The sequence below is a fragment of the Teleopsis dalmanni genome, chromosome 1 (genome assembly GCF_002237135.1).
Source record: "Teleopsis dalmanni isolate 2A chromosome 1, ASM223713v2, whole genome shotgun sequence".
NCBI classification, from domain to species: domain Eukaryota; kingdom Metazoa; phylum Arthropoda; class Insecta; order Diptera; family Diopsidae; genus Teleopsis; species Teleopsis dalmanni.
Window position 1 is genome coordinate 194,699,863 of NC_051846.1, and position 23,099 is coordinate 194,722,961.

Sequence of the window (23,099 nt, forward strand, 5' to 3'; positions counted from 1 at the left end):
TTATACAACACAATTATTTTTTGAATTCTTTTATATACAAACCTGACTAGATTTAAATTTATTGTGTGACAGTAACTCTGCATGATGGTGACCTAGATAACTACAAAAAAGGGTATCGTGCTTGAAACCAGTGTTAGCCGGTCGCTGATACACGCCATTAGGACCGCTGGCCTGTAAAATATTGAATTTTTGCCTTTAACAATACTATATTTGTTTGGAAAATATTGATACTACTCTTTGCACCGGTTGCTTTTAATATTTTATTTATAAAATACATTGAATATTTTTTTAGGCTACAGCATGTCTTCAGTTGAGAATCACTGCTCAAATTTATTCAACTTCTGCAAACATTTTGTTGTTGAAGCCGAGATAAGTCCTTTGCTTTATTGGATCTTACTTGATCCCTTTTTTCTTGCGAACACAATGGTTAGTTGATGCTGAGTAAGTCTGAGACAAAGTCAATCTTCCCACAGATTCTTACTGTGGTATGTTGCGAAAATATTTGAGACAAAACATTTTTTTATATAAATTAAAATCATCTACAACTGTAATAACTTTATATAAGATCTAAATATTAGAAACCAACAATTAATCTAATACACAACGATGTTACTGCTACTCTGCAAGTGTTGCAGTACCTGTTAGACCACCCTGCTTTCGGATTATAACATATTAGAAAACTACGATGCAAATTCATTGCCAAAAATTATTCAATGACAAAAACCGATTTCTCAAATTGTTATCCTCTGATGGATCCTCTGAACACACTCGCTACTGCAGCCTGGACATGGTACGTGAAGACTCCAATTTGATGCTCTTCTAAAGTCAGCTGTAATGATAAATACCTTTTTGAATTCCGCTTTTAATAGAAAAAAAATTAACTATGCGTTTCTCACAAAAAATATGTAAATACAAAAAACATTAATGTTATTCTAAGTTTTTAATTTTTAATTGTGAAGATCCAAGAAATGATAATTCAATTACAAATCAATAATCATTTTATGATACTCGGTGTATAAATATATAAAAGTTTTGAAATTTACTTCCATAATTTCTTAATGGACATGTTCTTCTCGGAATCCTTCTGCATAACTTTAGCGACAGCCATTTCAAAATCTTCTTGAGTAACATGCACACGACGCTCACGCAATGCGTACATACCAGCTTCTGTGCAAACGCCCTTAACTTCTGCACCAGAAGCTCCCGGCATAAGTTCCGCTATTTTACGCAAATTAATGCCGCGGGTCAAATTCATTTTACGCGAATGAATTTTGAGAATATCTAAACGAGCTTCTTCATTTGGTGGAGGAAATTCAATCTTACGATCAATACGTCCAGGACGCAACAGAGCAGGGTCTAAGATATCAATTCTGTTTGTAGCCATAATAACTTTTATGTTTTTAGTAGCTTCAAATCCGTCCAATTGATTCAACAATTCTAACATAGTACGCTGAACTTCTGAATCACCGCCCGAACCAGATTCAATACGTGACGAGCCGATTGAATCGATTTCATCCATAAATATAATAGACGGTGCATGTTCTCGTGCCATAACGAATAATTCACGCACCATACGTGATCCTTCACCAATGAATTTTTGCACCAATTCAGAACCAGAAACTCGAATAAATGTACATTCTGTATGATGAGCGACTGCACGTGCTAAAAGTGTTTTACCTGTACCTGGAGGTCCATATAACAATACACCTTTGGGTTGTGCAATACCAAGCGCATCAAATAATTCTGGATGCTTGACCGGCAATTCAATCACCTCTTTGATTTCTTTAATTTGTTTGTCTAAGCCTCCAACCATTTCATAAGTTGAATCCGGAACTTTTTCAACCATCATAAGTGATACTAAAGGATCGACCTTATTTGGCAAAATTTTGTGTAAAGTATAGCTTTCATTACGCAGTGCAACACGACAGTTTGGCGTGACATCATTAATATCAATATTCTTATCCAAATCAACAACAAACTTTCCTTCTGGATGAACTTTAACAAGAACTTTCTTTTTATCCATCGGTTTAACTACCTCGCCCACATAGCTGCCCTGCTCCTGTAACAATTGCAGTTCTTCTCGTAACATGCGCACTAATATAAAAAATTAATCTTAATTTAATCTGCAAATTTTTTAAAATTTTATTTTAATAAATTTAATTACCTTTAGCATTTAACTCGTTACGTTGAGCCTGCAAACGTCGTAAATTCTGACTTTTTTCAGCAACAATTAATTGCAGTTCCTCTATTTTTTGTATGTAATACGAACGAAAGCCTTCACCTTTCAAGGCGGCATCAACTTCCATCTATTTTTTTAAATGCAGTCAACTATTATACTGAACTTTCATTTAATTAAAAAAAAAATTAACTTACTCGATTTGAAACAGTCATTGTATTTTGTGTGATACAAGCACAAATTCAATTAATAAATTAGTTCAAACTTTATACTTCCACAAATCCACAAATCTCCCAGCCTTACAAAATGACAAACAAATTTTTCCTACTGTCAATGTTGACTCGACAAAATTGAACGCAGCAGTATTGCCAATAATAATTTCAAATGTAGTGTGTCAAAAGGTTCATACCTTCTATTAAGACCATGTGCGAGTTCGAATAAATTGATGGTAAATTAAGAGAAATAGTAAATTATGTCGGTACGGCAGTAATGTTAGTATATACCAGAATTTCGAATAGGGTAAATTAGATAAAAATTAAGAAAATTAGGTGTTACCATTGTGAAAATTTTATAAGATGTTTAATAAATACATAAATAAATTTGAAAACTTTTAACCAAAAATAAATAAGGGCAATAAATATATAAATAAATATTTATGTAAGTGCAGTACAAACAATCCCTAGGAAATTTTAATTTACTTTATCCTAATTTACTTGAACTTGCACACCCTAGAACTCTTAATATCTCGAGATCGATAAATCTAGATTGAATCCAGATTTACCAATTGAAAATCCAACTAGTAGTAGAATTTGTCTGTTTAAATCTAACTTCATGCTCTGATTGTAACCCATATACTAGCGTTTGTTTCAAATGCAACAACAATTACAATGCGTTTAACAACATATCATATCATATAGTAAACGCCCTAAATGAATTGTATAAATTTATTCGCTTAATACGGCATTTACACTGGCTGAAAATGGCTCATTTTGGTCAAAAATCGAAAATGAAAAGCGAATGTCTCACTCTTGTATACAAAATTTCAAGTACGAATGCGATCCATCACATTCTGTATGAATGCATTCCAACGACGTTCGAATGCGTTCTAAATATGTTCCACATACAAAATAATACATTGAACATACCCTAAATACAAGCTCTTCATTACATTTTGACAGTTTGGGAAAGTTGTTTTTGACATATTTACAAAAAAAGGTAAACAAATGTCTGGTGGTGGCATTTTCTTGAATCGATGCACCTCTTTTTAGAACTTCTACTTCCCAAAAAGTGTTTAATTGAAGTATGTTTTCAAAATATGTTTTCAAAAATATGTTTTCAGTACATATTTTAGAGTTTGAAGGTATATTTAACCTTCATGCAACATTTTCAAATCAAATCAACAGCCAAGTTGAAAAATCAACTGTTTGAAATGAGAACAAACAAATTACAACGAATGTAAACACTTTCAAATAACTCATTCAAAATGAGCCATTTTCGGTCAATGTAAATGCCATATAAAACTAATGATATAGAACACATAAAGTGAAGTAACTTATTATCAGCCACCTGCAAATATACTAAATGAGATTTTTCTTAGAACTGCATATACGTTTTTAATAGATTTGTTCGACTAGCTACTTGTAGTAAAACTTAAGTAAAACACAAGTAAAGTACGAACTGAGAGCGTAACACAAATTACGCTCTCAAATTAAAGTGCCAAATTACGCTCTTTGCACAGATTTTCATGGAACAGCTTTGTGTAAAGTCTTGTGAGAACACCAGTGCCGCACAAATAAAAAATTCAAAAATTTAAAATCAAACCAAAACAGCTGATTCACCCAACAACATAAATTTTACTTGAAATAAAATGTAAGAGTAAAGTCTGTGTAGCATTTTCAATTTTCGACAGGGATGTTATGCTCTTTTAGATGATCTCATATAATCGAAAATTCGTTGGTAGAACGCACTTGTGTATACACAGTGTTACTCAAAATTACTACGTGTAGCTCATGGAACAGACCTAATTTTCAATTTGTAGTACGATTTTTGAGGAATTCATGTCAATTTCTATCTTTTTGATGTCTTTAATAATTTCTACATCCGACTTATTTTCTCAAACAAATAATATTTTTAAAATTTACCGCTGGCAATACTTCCATGTGTTTTGGCATTGAAAGATCGATTATTTATTTGACGTTCTTTAATAAGTGCATTTTAATAAATTCGTTATATTATCAAAAGCATTCGTTTTATTTATATATGACAAAAACATGCCGATTGCATTAGCAGAGGTTATTATTTTAAATTACCATTTTCTTATAATTTCTGAAGATATTTTGTTTTAGTTATCAGGAGACACAGAAGAAGGATCGCGAACATTTGTTTTTACCAATGAAGATCATACGCTAGGCAATCCATTAAAATCTATAATATGCAGATATGATGAAGTTGATTTTTGTGGCTACACAATACCACATCCTTCCGAAAACAAAATGCATTTTCGTATACAGGCGAGAGGAGTGAGAGCAATAGATATATTGCGACGTGGTCTGGAAGAGCTACAGAAAATCTGCGATCATACCATTCAAACATTTGAATCTGAATTCCAATTTTTCATTGAAAACAGTAATAAAATGCCCAGCAGTTCCTCATTAACCCTCTAATGCCACATTTTTTATTTGAGTTGAAAAAATCAGGTAAGATTAATTTGAGGTCAAAAAAGCCGAATCCAAAGTCCTTTTTTCATTCTGATGTCTCGTTGTCTTGTAAATCGAAAAAAAGTCAAGCCCGCCTCAAGGCGGTCCTGGGCATTTAGGCGTATAAAAATACAAATAAAGGATGCTGACTTTTGTGAGTAAAACAAATGGATATTTCTGTTTTTTGGTTGCAGTCTTTATTAGTAATGATAAAATAATAATAATAATAAATAATATAATAATAATAATAAATAATATAATAATAATAATAAATAATATAATAATAATAAAAATTAAAACTTATGAAAATTATAAAAACATTTCTTTGTTGTGGAATCACACAAATTTAATTTGCATTTTGTGCAAAAAGCTTGCCTTTGTGAGTTGCAACCAACCATTTTACAAGTTTTTTTGCCCGATCTATCAAGAAATTCAGACCAATGACCTGTTTCATCGTAACGAACATCGGCTGGGGGAATATATGCCCTCTTTGGTTTAGGTCGTAGTGTATTCAAAGGTGGTCGACCACGTTTTTGAGTATCAGATGGACCAACGTTACAGAGGGTTTCTGCAATTACAGTACGAAAATCAGGAAGTTGGTACTTTGAATTTCCATGCAAACGATGATAAAGAATATATGCATTTACCATCGTCATACTTTCTCGTTTTCATACGAATACGGTAACGACCAATCAAACCATCCATCAAATCTACTTCTCCCATGTGTTTTTTGTACTCATGTATTATGGCAGGGCAATTTATTTCTCGTGTTAATGCCCAGGCCCGCCTTTAGACGGTTTAAGGAATATACGAATTTAAGCACATTATAAATACGGAATGAAAACAATATTCTTTCTAGTTGAAAGAAAATACTTCCATCTACTTACCTGTATTTTTTTTTTTTAATCAAACTCTTTTAAATTGTAAGTTTTTTATATAAAAAAATCATGTTTCTTCAAAAATAATTATTTTGCTCTAAATGAAGTGAATTCTCAATTCACACAGTTATAAACATAAATTGGAACAGAATACTTAAACACGTTATAAACTTTAATAAAATATAACACTTTATCTAACTCCTGATATCAAAAAAATATTAAAAATATAACCAAATAAGCATTTGATAGCCGTTTTTATAAAGCCCGCCTTGAGGCGGTGCTGGGCATTAGAGGGTTAAATAGTTAATAAAACAATTAAGTTCGTTATCTTTTTTATATTTTAATAATGTCATATACAATTTTTAATTTTAAATCAAATAAAAAGTATATATAGTATATTTTGTAAATTTAAACGTAATTTTGTTAAGTTAAAAATTAACTCACCGTGATATATTTCCTCAAAGTGTGTGACAAAAACTTTTATGATATATAAACACGGTTCACACGTTCCTTATCAAGCCCTTACATAGACACCAGTCTGATTTTAATTAGATTTTTATGGTGAGGCTAAGATACTGAAAAATGCTTGTTCCAAGTAAAAAACCGATCTTTTTTTTTTATAAATACTGATGAAAGTATCATAAGTTAACGTTTTAATATATGTGTCTTTAATGTTTATTAATATTCTATAACCTTAAAAAATGCCACTGATGAGAATAACTTAAAGCACGGCACACATATAGGTACTCAAATGGTATCAAAGATAGTAGAGCCATTCTTCACTTGGTGCATACGCCGATCTTCCTCTTCGTGATATAAGTATACCAGTACTTACCGCAATGGAGATAACATCAATGGTGTCGAATATTGGCAAGAATTTTTCTTCGCCGAGGCAACGGTTATATCTAAAAAAGTTTGTAAACAGATTTTCATCCAACAAAGCACCTTCCACTTGCAATAAGAATTGTTCTGTTACTTATTAATTACGCATAAACACAGCGATCTTTAATGTGTGTGCTAATTACACATCTATCCCACATGTTATCGTTAATCTTGATTTTAATTTGTACCCTAGGGTGATAGCTATCATCGATTTACTGATACACAATGACCACCTATTTATAGTATATAGTAATTGCGATTCTGTTGCATGGTTTATCATCGGTTTACTGATACACAATGACCACCTATTTATTTTGTATAGTTATTGCGATTCTGTTGCATGTATTTGCTTTATAAGATCCAATCAATTACTCAATGGATCATTAGAAATTCAGAGAATTCATTTAGTAGCAGTGTTGGGTAATAATGATCAATACACCATCAATTTAAGTTACCAATTTCAGATAATATACATAAAAATTGATATTAAAATTATGCTTGATAAATTCATAAAACAATTCAATAAAAAGAGAGATTGTGCTTGGGGACTTTGACCGTACGAATACAATTCACTCAAATTGTTCTTAAATATTGTTTTTTGAAAACGCTACATCAAAGAAATATTTAGTTTCTTTGATATAAATTTCTAAAATTTTCTGTAATGAAGCGGACAAGAAAACTTATATTTATATAAGAAGAGATTAAAAAGTTTTTAAATAAATCTTTAATATATTTTATTTTAAATTAAATGAATATTTTAGGATTTGTCGTCTTATCAATAATTTTAGTTTTCAGCTTATTGAATTTTAAACTTTAGTTTACATTTTAATTTTTTAATTATATTATTTCACTAAATATAATTGTATCATTATAACTTAATGTTAGATTTAGTACTTTTTACATAATATGAAATCAATTATATTGGTTTTAATTCATTACATCTTGTTCATCAGTTTTTAAACTTTGTAATAAAATAGTTTTCTTCCTTACAACATATGCCAAAAATAAAAAACAAAAAAAATTAAACAGTTTTATGTAATTTTATTTCTTTGAAAGGAAGTTTTTGTTATATAAATTTATATATATGTTGTCATACATATCTTTTCATGTATCACTTCTTTTTGTTTAAATTTGCTTCATTTTAATATTAATTAATTATAACAATAGTATTACAATATATGTATGCTTATTTCATTTATTTTTTAATTGGTTGGTATAATGCAGTCTTTACGGCAAAACGAAGAAAAAGTAATACATATTTATATAATGATATTACATAAATAAGTTACATGAATTCCTTTTTATTCATCTCTTTTTTTTAATAATTTAAAAAGCACTTAAACAAAAAGTTCCCACTTTAAATTTGTAAATAATTATTACATTTCAATTTTGTTATATTATATATTAATAATTTTTAAAACACTTTTATTTATTTTAATTTAATTTTTTAATGAGATGCAATTGACATTTTATATAAAAATAAAGCAAGCTTCTATATGTTTATTATACATATATTTAGCGTTATATATATATAGTTATATATATATATATATATGAACAAAAATTGTAATTTGTGTAATTTTTAAAAATAATTCAATTTTTTATTCTCTTTGCTTCTAATATAAGGCAGTTTTTTAATTTCATCAATTTTATATATTTTTATTAATGTTTTATTAATTTAGAATTTCGTCTTTAAGCAACTTACATTTTTTTTTAACAAAATAAAAATACTTTTGCAAACTTTTGTAATTTTATGTCTTTAAGAGAACCATTTTATAACGTAGTGTGAAAATTTAGTTCTTAACAAGGTTGATATTTTTGTATTTATATATTCTTTTATAAAAAAGTGTTTCAAAAAAAATATATATGTATATAATGTCACTGAACAATACTAGATATTAACTATACTACACAGAAGTATTAAAAATAAGTTCATTTAGTTGCATTCAAATTGAATAGTTATGTTTAGGTTCTCTCCATACTTACAAAAGCAATACAAGTTACAATTGTATTATAAATTTTTGTATTATTAGCATAAATATTTTACAATATTTATTTATTTTTAACAATCATTTACTTTTCAATTTTGTTTAAGATTGTATAGGATAATTCTTTGTTTTCAATATATATTTATTTTTTGTTAATTTTAATACAAGAAAAAAATCAGTTTTATTTATTTTATTCTTTATATGTAAAGATATTTGTTCCCTATAGGCATTTATTAAAAAATAAATGAAATTATGTTTATGTTTATGTTTATATGTATGTTTTACAAAATGTTCATCATATTAGTATTATATCAACCAACAAATGATTATGTATAAGAAATTTAAGATATGAGTGTTATTGATAATTCTAACAAATAAGAATAAAATAAAATTATTATAAACATTATTTAGTTTTATTCTCTTCAGAAAATATAGTAATCAAATAAAATGTTAAATGGATATGATAAAATATATATGCATATATATTTATGCATATATATGTAAATATACTGAGTATAAATAAGAATTCAATTATAAATTTGTTCTTGACGAATGTTGTTTTTTAAATTGTCAATAAAATTAATAACTTTTTATAAAAGAAATAGCTTTTGTTATTTAATAGTTTTAAATTAATTGTTCAATAAGAATTTAATTTTTTTATTTTTAAATTGTTGATTTCTAAATTTGTGAAATTAAATATAGATGTATGCGTAGAAGTTATAAACATAATTAACTTATATATCAGTTTTTATCTTAAATAAGCTTTTGGTGATAATGATTTGTAAATCATTTTTCTATTATACAGAATGACAAGCATTGCATTGTGCTTTTATTAGTCAGTATTACTTAATAAATATAAATAATTATAATAAATACCACTGACAATTATTATTATTGACTTATATATATATATATATTATTTTATTTCAATCAAAAAATTATCTCGAAACCCATTAGATACTTAATCAGTTTTTTAAGTTTAAAACTTTTTTAATTTTTTTTTAAGTGCCACTATAAAAAATTTTTACATAAATCTAATTAACAAAACTATTTTAAATCGGCACATAATTTAAAACTTTATTTTATATATATATATATGTTATATTTGGTAAGACTTCATTCTATTTTTAAATTTAATGCATACTTAACATAACGTGGGATTTTCTAAACATTATTATTTTATTTAAACACAAAATATAATTCGAGTTTAATTTCTTTACTTTCTTTCGTTTCTGAATATATTTATTGTAGTAGCATATTTTATGTTTTATATGTTTTTCTCTGATTTTTAAATAATCTTATTATTTGAATATATGTATATATTTTTTAATGTATATGTACTTTTATATGTATATGTTATATTTTCATAAATACTTTTTTCATTCTAAACTTAATATTGAATTTGCTTAAATTTATTATACTTATTGCTTTCATTATTTGTTTGTATATAAATTTATATATAACTTAAAATATTTCTATACTTTTAAAAATTAAAACAGGAACAATCTTATTAAAAAGTATAATAATAATAATAATAATGCAACAAAATTATTTTTTAACAAAGTTTTTAAATTAAATAAAATAACTTAAAATTACAAACTTTAGAACAGAATTAATTTCGCCATTTTTTTTTTGAACAAAGTATTATCAATCAGGACTTAACTGTTTTTAGAGTAGTTACATTATTATATTTTTACAAAACTGTTATTGGTTTCTTAGTGACCAGAAAAAGTAAATAAAATTTGATGTTTTTCTCATTAAACACAATATTACATTAATAATCTTGAATTAGTAACTATTTTGTTATGTGTTTAAAAAGAATTCATATATAAATTATTGAAATTAACTAATACGTCTTGTTTCAGATATACTATAGTATAAACTAATAGTTCAACAAGTTAAAATAATAAAATATTTTAATTATAATATTAACAATAAAGATTATAATAAGAATTTAAATTTAAGTTATTTTAATTTAAAAACATATATACAATATATGTTTTATGAAGTTATTTTTCTCTCAATTCCGGTGGTTTTCATATATTTGTTTAAATCGATGTGGAAATTAATATCAGGATTTGAATTAATAGAAATTATGTTATACCAGTTTAAATAAAGAAATATATACATATCATATATAGTAGTAGTAATTGCTACGAAATACAGAGAAATAAGTTATGAAAAAAGTATTACAGTGAATGAAAATAATTAATAATTAAAATTATAGCACAACAAATAATAATAATAAATAATTTAAGATGTGCTGCGATTTTATCCTGCTGTGTTTTGGTTTTAGATTCTTGTTTTTGTTTTTTTTTTCGTATTGGAAAAAGTGTACAGCAGTTTAAAAAATATCTGAAAAGGAAAATTGATAAGAAAAATTAATTAAAAAATAAATCTAACAAAAATCATTTTTGAACTCACCTTAGAACTAATTTGTTAATATTTGGCTCATTTCTCTCTAAACCATTATATGTAGATTGATAATGTTTTTAAAAAGAATTAATATGTTCAGTTTAATTGTCTAGAGTTTCCGAATTGAAACACTCAATTTATATTTATTTGTTTAAGAACATAAGGAAACCTTAATTTAGGTGGAATAGTTTAATTTAATATATATTTCATATTTTTAGTTCTTAAAAGAATGTTAATGTGTAGATTGATTTTCTGACTTGATTACAGAAAAAAAAGGAGTGTTGCATTCGTGTTGACTAAATAAATTTTAACATTTCATTTTGTTGTTTATAATTTAAAAGTTTATATCTTCATCTACATCATCATCTTCATTTTCATCATCCTCTTCGTCGTCTTCATATTCTTCATCCTCCGGCCCTTCAATTAAATCATCAAAAGTTGAGAGCACTAAACATTCCTCGGATGGTGAACGTTTAATGGGATTTTTACCACATTTGTCTATAGCAATCCCCGACTCGAGAATAAATTTCTTTGATGCTAATACATCAATATCACTGATGGGTGGTTGTGAAACACGTTTTTTTGCTTCTTTCATATTAGAGACACGGGATTCTAACGGCTTATTGTCAGGAATTTCAAGACTACGTTGGTTCATTTGTTTAAGACGTAGTTGCTCTTGCTCTTCTGGTGAACGTTTTTTACGGAATTCATGTACTAGTGGGTAAATGTGCTCAATGGCCGCTTGAACGTTGGCTACACTTGCAGCTATAAGGAAATAAAATTAAAACCAAATTAAAAAAAATGTATCGATAACCGATTTGATAATATAGTTAGAGACTTAACGATCTTAAGTAAGTGCCGCGGTAATAGTACAAAGCCGGTATATATCTATTTTATTGTTGCGATTCGAATTGTACTATGTTACTCGATTACCGAAATCGTGACTTGAGATCTTGAATATATTACCATTACTATAATACCACTGATTGGCTGGCTAATTGGTTATGTTAAATAACAAACCCAATTGTGTTGTTTTTTTTGTCAAAGGGCTTTTTATTAAAACTACTTTCCGATATTATCTTCGACTATCTTCGGAAGTCATCTTCTGCGAATTTGAAGTCGGAAAACACTTTCCAGAAGATACAAGTTAAAATATCGAAAAATATTTTGAATAAAATAAAAACTATTAAAAAAAAACAAACCAGTTATTTTTTAATAAAGCACCCATAAAATTGCTCTATTATTAATATATATTATGTGGTTATAAAATTATATAAAATTATATATATTTACCAGTTACTGTAATGCTCCCAGTTGAGAAAATTTTTAAGGTTGCTTTTGGATTACGCAACTTATAGGTAACTCCAGGATGTAATTCAGGTTCATAATTGGCATCCTTTTTGTGTTTTTCAGAGAAGTTAACGATTTTAATAGCCCATGGCATGCTGCAAGTACCCAGTACGTTAACAACACGAAAATTAGAGAAACGTACACGGAAACCAAGCTTTTCTAAGCAACGAGCGTAACGGCGAGCAGCAACATTAGCCTGAAATTAGTTTAGCAATACATTATATATAACATAATGGTTATATAGTCTATTTTAAACTTACCTGAATTTCAGAAGTAGCACCAGTACATGTTATGCGACCAGAAGACCATATAGATGCTGTTGTGTATGGATTGCGAAGTTTCATAGTGACCATACCGTTTTCACGTCGATATTCTACATTACAACCACGTAAAGCTATTTCGCGTAAATTTAAATGACAGCGAACGCTGAACGAACATACAACATTGTTAATAACAATGTCTACCTCCGGCTCCTCTTGTTCTGCAGAGGTTTGTGCTGCTGTGTCTGTATTTTCTTGTCCAGGTTTTATGTCTTCACGCTTGATGTTAGCAGCGGCACTATCAACTGATGTAGAAATTGGAGTTGGTGCTGGTGCTGTGGCTGGTGCTGAGGCTAGTACAGGTGCAGATGCGGATGCGGATGCGGATGGTGGTGCTGCTACTGATCTTGGTATTGGTGTTGGTCCTGTTGTAGCCGTTGTAGAACCAATCGATTTAGTATAAGTCAAGGTAGAAGAATTTTGATTAGCATATGTTACTGGTGCTACAGAGCTATTAGAAATAACCGAATTTCTGCGTATAACATTGTCATGATTAATTGCTGAAACTGGTACTGAAGTAATGACTCGGCCATTTGTGAGTGCAGTTATTGGTGTTGCTGGCGTGTTGGTTGTTGCAACGGTTGGGGTATCAGCGGTAGTTGCTGGTGATGCTGCTGTTGCTCCTGCCGCCACTGATACTAACTTAACTGCTGATACAGCAGGTACAATTGGTTTAGCATTTCTTTTAACTGCAAGTGACACTTGTTGGGGCTGTGGTTGTTGCTTTAGAATTACTTGTTGTTGTTTGATTGACTGCAATGTTGCTGTATTGATAACGCGTTGTACCGGTGGTTTGTTTAAAATTGTTGCATGCTGCAAACGTTGTGTGGTATTACCAGCAATAATTGTATTATTATTACGATTTATCAATAAATGAGTTGTACGATTGTTATTGTTGTTGTTGTTGGCGGTGTTATTGTTGGCGGTTTGTGGGGCGAATTGCGCAAAGTAGCGTGTGCCTGTGGCATTTGAAATGGAAACAGGAGCTGCTGTTGACACTGCATTCTGAGCAAAAACTACATTTGCAGGGCGTGAGGTTGGCACTTGCTGCCGTTGCAAAATATTATTTAAATTGGTTGTAGCAATGACATTATTCTGTTGTTGCAGCTGTAAGTGTTGTTGTTGTTGCTGCTGCTGTTCTTGTTTAATCTGCTGTTGAAATTGCTGCTGGAAACTGCTAACATTAACTGTTGGATTATGGTTTGCTGTAACAGTTGGAGCAGTCGAAGTTGCAACAATGAAAGCACCATGCGTTGTTGAAGCATTCGAATTATTACCAGAAATCACTGTCAAACCTCCATTGCCCGTTGTAACAATACTGCCAAGCGGTACACTAACGACTTGTTGTTGCTGATGTTGCACTTGCTGCTGTTGAGCTAACAGTTGTTGATATTGTTGATAACTAATCACACTAGAAGTGGCACCATTCGTTAGTAATATCGTTGGTTGTTGCTGTTGCAAGACTATATTGCCACCAAGTGTTGCACTTGCTGCTGAAGTTATTTGAGTTGCTACGCCACCAAGTGTTGTATTTCCACCAATATGAGTTGTTGGTGTTGCTGCGCCTACTACATTGCCAACAATTATATTACTTCCACCATTTGTTAAAGTTTTCATGCAATTCTTATTCTGTGGTAAAATGGCAGCCATACCAGTGGTGCTATTGCTTATGTACATCTGATTGATTTTGTCGATACGATCGATGCTTAATGTTCTTTTATCCGTACTCTACAATGGTATGTTATTAGCTGATAAAATATTTTGTATGATTGCTTTGTTGCTTATTAATCACTATATATATTTCCTTGTTTTTGTGATATGCACTTAACTTATTTTTATATTTATAACAAATTTCTAATCATTAGTGTTTCTCTCTTTCTTAAATTTTTTTTTTACTATTAATTATTTTATAATTAATTCAAGGCTCTCTTATTATTTATTATGGATTTTTGATTTAAAATAATTTAACACACTAAGTAAGGCTTTTGGGGTTTTTTTGTTTTAATTGTTGTAAATCTTTGATTTGATATTCATTCCAAAATACTAGAAAATTCAAGTCTCTACTCCTTACTCCTTAATTTTATAAGAAATTAATATTGTTGTTGTCTCGTATAACGCAGTCTGAAAATTGTAAATAGGAAAAATGTTGTTACTAAATATTATAATTAATAGTAATAAATACATTTTTTTTATAAAATAATACCATTTAACAGAAAATATTATAATCAATAAATCAATAGAAAAAAATAAAATTTTAACAATAAAAATAAATAAAATTAAAACAATAAAAAAAAATAATATAAAAAAATTATAAATTTATATAAATAAATTTTAATTAATACATAAAAAAACTATAAAAATAAACTAAAAAAAAAATACAAATAAATATAAAACGAAAAAAAACTAATCCAAAAAAAATGTAAAAAAAAAATATATAAAAAAATAAAAAATTATACAAATAATAAAAATAAAACATAATACAAAAAAATTATACAAAAAAAAACTAAAACGAATCAAAAAAAAAATTAAAAATAATCAAAACAAAAAAATTAAAAATAATCAAAAAAAAAAATTAAAATAATCAAAAAAAAAATTCAAATAATTAAAAAAAAAAATTAAAAATAATTAAAAAAAAAAATACAATCAAAAAAAAAATTATATAAAAAATAGTATAAAAAAATAAGAATATATAAAAGAAAAATTATATTATCATGAAGAAAATAAATAATAATATATAAAAATAAATAATAATATATAAAAATAAATAATAATATATAAAAATAAATAATAATATATAAAAATAAAAAATGATATATAATAATTTTATTGATATTTAAATAACAAGAATAATTACGATAATGCTTAGGTATTCGAGAATTTCTAAGAGTGTATTTTTAAATCTTGAATGTATTGTAACAGTTTTTTGAAAATTTTAAGTTCACTAAATAGAAATTTAGTATATTTTTAAATTCAAATTAATACTTAGAATCCAGAGTTTATATATTGTAAATTTTCTTTATTCAAATTTAAGCAATAGAAAATCAACTCCTGACCTCATTTATTGGAATTTTAATAATACATATGTTATATTAACCAAATATTTATTAAATATTTTTTTCTTTTGATTGATTTCTTTAATATAGTCATCATCAGATGACTATATAGAGTATCAGAAAGCATTCCATTTCAGAAATAACGAGGAATCAAATTTCTTTATTTGGTCCATCACTTCAAACATTGATTTCATAAGACTACTAATATTATATATATAATATTCTTATTTTCGACGCAGATTAAGGAACCCTACTATGTCAATGGACATTTTAAGTGATATAAAGGACATTTTAAGTCAACGTTATATCACATGTAACATGTATATAAATAAATTATATGTGATTATATAAAACATCGATACATAAATACAATAGAAAATAATAGATTTAGATAAAACTTATTTCGTAAATGTTTCTCTATCAAAACGATTTTATTTATATATATAATAAAACATTTTAATATGTTATACATATTACTTTATAATATAAAATAAAATATATATTGGGTTTAATAAAATCTTATTCTCTAATAAATTGGTTAAATATATAAAAATATGTGTAAATATATACTATTACTACTTAAACAAAACAAACCTATAGTAGAACATATATTAATTTCTAATAATTACATATTGAAGTATTTTTAAAAGCTTTATAAAATTATCTAAAAAAATATTTATTCAACAACATGAAAAACACATTTTAGAATTACATTTCATACAATGGATAAAGCTAAAATCAATATAATATGGACAGTAGCCATAATAAGTAACTACAAATTAGCACAAAATAAAAAATCAACAAATGTATTTAACTTGATATGTATGGGGTGAGAAGGGAAAGAATTGTGAAAAGTTAAAATAATAATTAGTACAATTATTTATTTTTAACATACGATGTCGAATAACTAATAATTCAATAATAAAAATTTATTAATTAATTCTGCATTTCAGATATTTATTTTTACACTTATGGTATAGCATTATATATATATATATAAATAAACTGATATATGTAATTAAAAATTCTATTAATGAAGGAAGTCCTTGTTGAGTGGAAATCTTTTTTTTAATGGAAAATTTTTCTAAACTAAAATTATTTTTTATATCATTATTTGGAAGAACTTAACTCCTTTAAGCCGAAAAACGCTCTGGAACGGATAAAAATTTGTTGAATGAGTATGCCCGCTCAGAGAGTTCTTGGAGTATATTATTAGAAATCCTGTGTTTTTCTTATATATCCTACAAAAAAGGAACGTATTCTATCTACAATATCAGAATAAAAATAGAATTAAAAATGAACTGAATTTAAACTCCAATACATGGGTTAATCTCACTGATAAATCAAAATTGAAATATAAATAAACTGATGTCTATAGATACAAAATCACAATGGATAATTTTTACATTTTGCAACCATCTATTTATGTATTATTATTACATACTAGATGACAGCGAATCAAATTATTTCTATACTGTAAGGTACTGTAACTATTTATTCCAGTCTTTTTGGTAATCAAAAACGACTTCAATTATTTATATTATTACAGTTCTAAAATTTTCAATGCAAGTACATTGAGAGATTTATCCATAACCCCCCTTCTTTGCTCCCTTTTTTCATTTATTAGTATCATTATTGCCATACGATTTCCAGTACAGTCTAATATGTGTTATTAATCGGAGTTCGATAAACGATTTCCCAGTTTTAATAAAGCTGTCCTCCTCCACAATAGTTGCGGTCTTTCGCGATGTCTTGTGCCAAGTCAGCGCTTTAATAAGAACTTTTGTCGTACAAGAGTGATACCCCAAGCGCTCTTAATTGTTGCTGTTTGAGTTTTTTCTGATTTCGAAGTTAAACTTTATACTTCAATTGTTTCAAGTCGTTGTGGCTATAAATGAATATTCGTTGAAAATTATCGCAATCTCTCTACTAATGTATAGAAGGATGTGTCAACTGTTTAAATAGTTGGATTGCACTTAATGGAATCTGATTTTTTTGCGATTCATTTATTAAATTTTGAAAAGTTTTTAGGACAAAATAAATCATAAATTATGCAGATCAAATATTATTTTAAATCCAAAATTAAAAATAAATAATAATAAATATAATAAAACCAAAATAAATTTTAGAAGAGTTCGAGTAGAAATAAAAAGACCGCAACAAAAATTTTAGTTAATTTATTAAAATTTAACTCAATAAATTAATTAAATTGTCTTTTTATTTCTATTCGAACCCTTCTAACTTTTAAATAGTTTCTTTTCGTCAAAAGACGCGTCACTTTTGGCAAGAAAAAATTAACAATATATATTATGTTCAATATATTTCAATATGTTTACTTAGTTTTACAATGAATTCGTAAAAAGTACCTTTCCAATAAGTTTTTACTCAACAAAATAAAACTAGGGCAATATTTAAGGTTTTCTTTCCTTTCACGAAGTACACTTAAACTTATAGTTTTTTGTGTCCCATTTTTCCAAATAGACTTGTAATTCACACAAGCTATATATATATATATATATTTATTTATAAAGACTAACAAATTTTGACAGGCAAAAAGTATATAAGTATATATATATATAAATGTATAAAATTATATTACAAATGAGCTCGAAAAATTTGACCCAATTCTGCAATTTGCAATTGTACAGAAAACTAAAGTAAAAACGAAATTGACTCATTCACTTTTGCTAACAAAAATACAAAACTCATACTGTTTACACATACAAAAATACAGATATATTGTAGATAAATATATAACTGCAGATACATATGATATGTACAATTAAAATAATATAAAAATTTTTACCGGTATATTTATATTGCCGGTGTTTGTGTTGCAATTGCTGATGCAATTGCGTACATTTATTTTACGCTTATGGATATCTGCAGCAACAACCACAGCAACAATAATGCACAGCAATTGCCATGGCTACTTTGGTAGTAGAAACTATTAGATAGATGTGACCTGTTCTCGTAGTTGCAAAAAATAAATTATAATAGATACAGAGATTTTGGGTCAAGGACAAAATGCTTGAATAAAGTAGCACAAAGTCGATGACGGCGGCTTCCAATTGTAAAATCAATGATTTCGTTGTCGTTGTCGTCGTTGTTGTTGGTTGTTTTTGGTGTTGTTGTAGTAGTATATGCTGTTCGCAACTTAAGCAACATAAAGCAAGCAACTTGTCAACACTTTGTCGCTAATAAATGCAACAGCAACAGCAACAACAGCCGTAGCAACAGTGACAACAAATAACTACCAGCAGCAACAACAACAATAATGATAATGTCAACATAAAAATTATAAAGAAAATATAAATTAGCAAACTGCAACAATAATGAATTACTGAAAAAGATACTTCACAAAATGTTTGCAATGCAACGCGCAAATATTTTGACAATTTCTTGTTGTCATATAAATGTATTTTTATATTTTTAATTAAAAAAGCAACTTATCTTTTTGTTTTTTATAAAATGCATAAAATATTTTAAACAATGCAACAAAATTAATTAAAACAAAAATTTTTAAAAAAATTTATACGAGGGATGTTAATAAAGTGTACAAGGACGTTATTCTTATAGCAAAAGAATGATATCCTTTAATAAAGTAGCTCATTTATAAAACAAAAAATATATATCATTTATACTATTGTAATTAACCTTAATTAACATATAATATGCGTAATTTTTTCTTTCAGAGTAGCAAACAAATACTCCCAACTAACGAAAGAACACATGAGAAACAACAACAATGCTCTTAAAATCTTCAGAGTTAGGTTTTACTCGCTTAAAATTTTACGTATTTACTTTTAATGCTGCCAAATTCAAAAATCAGTCTATTGTGAATTAGAAATATGTTGCAAAATTCCAGCATTTCATTTAATAATAAATTCAAATACGTAAAAAAAATTAATTAATTTAAATATATGTACAAGATAAAAATGCTCACCATTGCACTTCTAATAACCATTTTGTTTTGTTTTATTTAAATTAATAAATTTATAGTGTACAATTTTTATATTTCATATTCAACACAACAAGAAACAATTATTTGAAATATTTTAAAAGTGATGCCAATTTGTTTCAACCAGACTTAACGCTGTTTTTTTACAACTCTGAAAGAAATAATTATAGCTAATATTTTTCAACCTTTATATTATGCCCGCGTTTGTAAAAGGAATTGCTAAGGAGCGGGAATAACGTTATAAGAATTAAATAGAATTTATAGAATAGGAAAAATTATTTAATTACATATTTCATTTATTTAAAAATGTTGGAATATACCTAACAAATTGTATCAATCAATTTTTATTATATCGTAATCTCGAGAAATATAGAGATTTATGGGATAAATAAGACAAGAATAAAATCAAAAAGTCTTTTGGATCTAACACCTGTAGTTTGTGTACTTACTGGAGTACCAACAGGCACTATAACATTACACCAAAGCTTCAGCAGTGACATAATGGATTTTGCATAAGTTGTCACGATCAAGAGAAATTGGAATCCAATAATCACTTTTTATGATAGATAATAGGGAAGTGAAGTGAAGCCATATAAAAACTATATTATATTATAGCCAAATAGAGTTTGTTAGGGGTATCAAAATTTCACTAATGCCTAAGCATTATTTTTCGCTTTATCATTATTACTATTATTTATATAAAAATAGCACTTTTGCAGATAACCCAACAAATAAGCGCACTTTGAGTATTGATTTAATTAAATTCGACAAATTGTTGAATGCATAAGAGGTTAAATAGATGTAGTTACATCAGAAGTCTATACAAATTAATGACGTAAATCATCATTTCAATAATTAATTTATATATGAAGTTTTTATTTTAAAAAAAATTGTTAGTATTATATTGTATTTACACTTAAACTAATTGAACCTGTTAAGCATTTTTTTATATGGATTTTGTATGGAAAATAGCACATATTCATCTATATTTGTCGAGTTAAGTGCAGTAATGTAAAGGTAGCAATAGATTCATATATTTTAAATCGGAACAAGGTTTAGTAATTAATAAATTTTTTTTTTTTAATATATTTTTGGAACTTGATAATGTGGCATATAGATGATTAATACTAATATATCGTTTTTTAATCAACAGTGTTAAGATAATAGTTAAAAATAAAGAACTCTGTTCCAATAAGCTTCATAATGACACTGCTTTAGCAACCCATTCCGAAACTTCAAGATTATCAAAAAATCAGTAAAAGCTATGGAATATAATTTCCTGGTTTCTGAGAAGTTAATTTGAAATGAATATAAATAATTAATAATAATAAATTATTATAATTTTTTTTGTCAAAACTATTGAATGCTTATAATTTTTCCTTATCATGCTTAGAAAAATACATTTGTATTATAATTTTCTCTTACGTTCCGTTCTGTAATGAGAGGAGATACATTTGTACTTGCATGTATCAGTGCAATAGCTACTAAGCCCCTGAAGTGCAGATTATAAGAAAATAGAAAAATCTAAATCACAATGAGTACAAGGCAAAAACTATTTACACAAACGAGAAGCGACATGCGAATATATTATATTATATATATACATATATTTTTTGCTTTTGTAATTATAAAACAACGACATTGTCAACAACATTCTCACAGTTTATAGTTTAAAAGATTTTTAATTTTTTCAAAAAAGTATTTAAGTAACAATTGTGAATTATTAAAAATTTTTATTTATAATTCACTTAATTAAAACATTATATAATCTAAAATAAAATTTAAACAAAAAAAAATAAGCATAATAAGTTTTTATTATGAACGGAAGATATTTGAATCAAGAACTTAGCAGGAAAAACTTCAGTAAGAAAACTGATCAGTAACTTATAGAAATAAAGTAATACAATAAGAATACCCTAAAATACAATAATGAAAAGACCGATGAATTAATCAGGAAAATAAATGCATCCACACATCTAAGTCTTATACTGTTTTTCGGTATAGACAATTTAGAGCAAAGAAAATAATGTTAAAATATTATATTGCTGTATGGTATTATTGGTATTAAACCAGGCTTAGGTCTAAGCTGAGCTTATTCAAAATTCTGACAACAAATGTTTATAACATGATGCAGAAAATATCACGAAATTGATGCAGCTTCGCTACTTAGCATTATTAATTTAGACTTAGCATGTTATATAATTTAGACTTACTTAAGCCAAGTTAAACACTTAACATTGAAGTGGTTCATTTTGTAGTTAAAATTAATTAAATTTAATAGAGCAAGTCATGTGCAGTAAAGACATAGCCAATTAGTAATATTTTTTTTTTTAGTGCTGTTAGTTGGCATCTTTTTTTCCTTTTTTTTCGTGTTAATACTATATTTCATTGCCGTTTAAAATTTATTCATTTTACCTAAAATATTTATTAAACATTTTACAAGTATAAATTTATTTCATGAGGTGCAAAAATATATCGGTTTATCGGTTCATCTTTTGGAAGTGGACTTGCTCAGGAACTTATATTTTTTTTAGAAGTATCAAAAATCATTATAAAGTCTCTGTAGTTTTATCTCTCTGATCTCTAGTATTATTTGAAAAGCTAATAGAGAATATGTAATTTGCTTAAAAAATCCTACTTCCCAGTCAGTGCTAATAGAGCAAAACTAATGAAATAATGTTAAATATGGTATAATCTTTTCTTAATTTAGTTAAGAAAAACTTTGCTTCCCAGTGCTAATAGAACAAAACTAGAAGTCAATTTCGCAATCGTGTGCAACACAGAAATAAATCAAGTACAGTAGACTTTCAATTTAATGAATATACTATCGATATAACAGGGTTGTTTTAACGAATACACTGTATAACAGGCTTCGTTTTAACGAACAATCAGATAATTGTAAGTAACTTTGTCTTTTTATTTTAATTATATTTATTTATTTTTATTTTGTTAAAATTATTCTCTCTAAATAATAAAGCCTTGACATTATAGTATTTATTATACTGAGAGTCGATTGTATCTTTAAGATTGATAAAGTTTAAAAGAATATGGCTATACAACATTACTTAAAATCTAATGTATTTAAATATACAGAACTTTATAAAACACTTGAAAAGTAAGAAGCTTTCTTAGTGTTATCTTAAGGTTGGTTCAGTTGTAAAAGTAAATAAAAGATTAACAGAATACGTATTAATCGCATTGCTTTCATTAGCAAATAAATCATTTTTACGCATTCCTCACTAGTCGAAAAGCAATTTAAAGTATTTCGGTCGGTCTATTTTATATTAAAATTCGCAAAATGTGAAGTGTGATGTGTGATGTCTGATTACCCCCCTCAACAATCCATGCAAATAAAAACAAACTCTCTCACTCTCTATCTT

At 27.0% G+C, this 23,099-nt stretch overlaps 3 protein-coding genes across 3 annotated transcripts in view; 1 reads left to right on the forward strand and 2 right to left on the reverse strand.

The window, feature by feature from the left end:
* Positions 1 to 937: 937 nt before the first annotated feature.
* On the reverse strand, positions 938 to 2,726 carry LOC119671035 (26S proteasome regulatory subunit 8). Its single transcript, XM_038081526.1, has 3 exons — positions 2,374 to 2,726; positions 2,165 to 2,306; positions 938 to 2,094 (listed from the first exon to the last, which is right to left on the reverse strand). Exons 1-3 carry the CDS (start codon positions 2,389 to 2,391, stop codon positions 1,040 to 1,042), a joined length of 1,215 nt encoding a protein of 404 aa, XP_037937454.1. The 5' UTR covers positions 2,392 to 2,726; the 3' UTR covers positions 938 to 1,039.
* Positions 2,727 to 4,343: 1,617 nt separating this feature from the next.
* LOC119673103 (probable DNA-directed RNA polymerases I and III subunit RPAC2) lies at positions 4,344 to 6,080 on the forward strand. The gene is made up of 3 exons (XM_038084337.1): positions 4,344 to 4,467; positions 4,522 to 4,831; positions 6,050 to 6,080. Exons 1-3 carry the CDS (start codon positions 4,447 to 4,449, stop codon positions 6,055 to 6,057), a joined length of 339 nt encoding a protein of 112 aa, XP_037940265.1. The 5' UTR covers positions 4,344 to 4,446; the 3' UTR covers positions 6,058 to 6,080.
* A 4,572-nt stretch (positions 6,081 to 10,652) lies between these two features.
* The window catches only part of LOC119671037 (putative GPI-anchored protein pfl2), a 52,624-nt gene continuing 40,177 nt past the window's right edge, over positions 10,653 to 23,099 (reverse strand). The window contains exons 3-6 of the mRNA XM_038081527.1: positions 12,646 to 14,826; positions 12,329 to 12,581; positions 11,045 to 11,800; positions 10,653 to 10,975 (exon numbers count right to left, since the gene is read on the reverse strand). Of these exons, the coding sequence (XP_037937455.1) occupies positions 11,370 to 11,800; positions 12,329 to 12,581; positions 12,646 to 14,382 (2,421 nt within the window). The 5' untranslated portion in view covers positions 14,383 to 14,826 and the 3' untranslated portion in view covers positions 10,653 to 10,975; positions 11,045 to 11,369. The remainder of the gene's footprint in view (positions 10,976 to 11,044; positions 11,801 to 12,328; positions 12,582 to 12,645; positions 14,827 to 23,099) is intronic.

What these genes read in the sequence shown, in the direction of transcription:
- LOC119671035 (XM_038081526.1), bottom strand. An exon ending in TAACGAGTTAAATGCTAAAG is followed by an intron (nt 2,095 to 2,164) that starts GTAATTAAATTT and finishes TTTTTATATTAG; the next exon opens with TGCGCATGTTACGAGAAGAA.
- LOC119673103 (XM_038084337.1), top strand. Translation starts at nt 4,447, where the DNA reads ATGCCGATTGCATTAGCAGAG. An exon ending in TGCCGATTGCATTAGCAGAG is followed by an intron (nt 4,468 to 4,521) that starts GTTATTATTTTA and finishes ATTTTGTTTTAG; the next exon opens with TTATCAGGAGACACAGAAGA.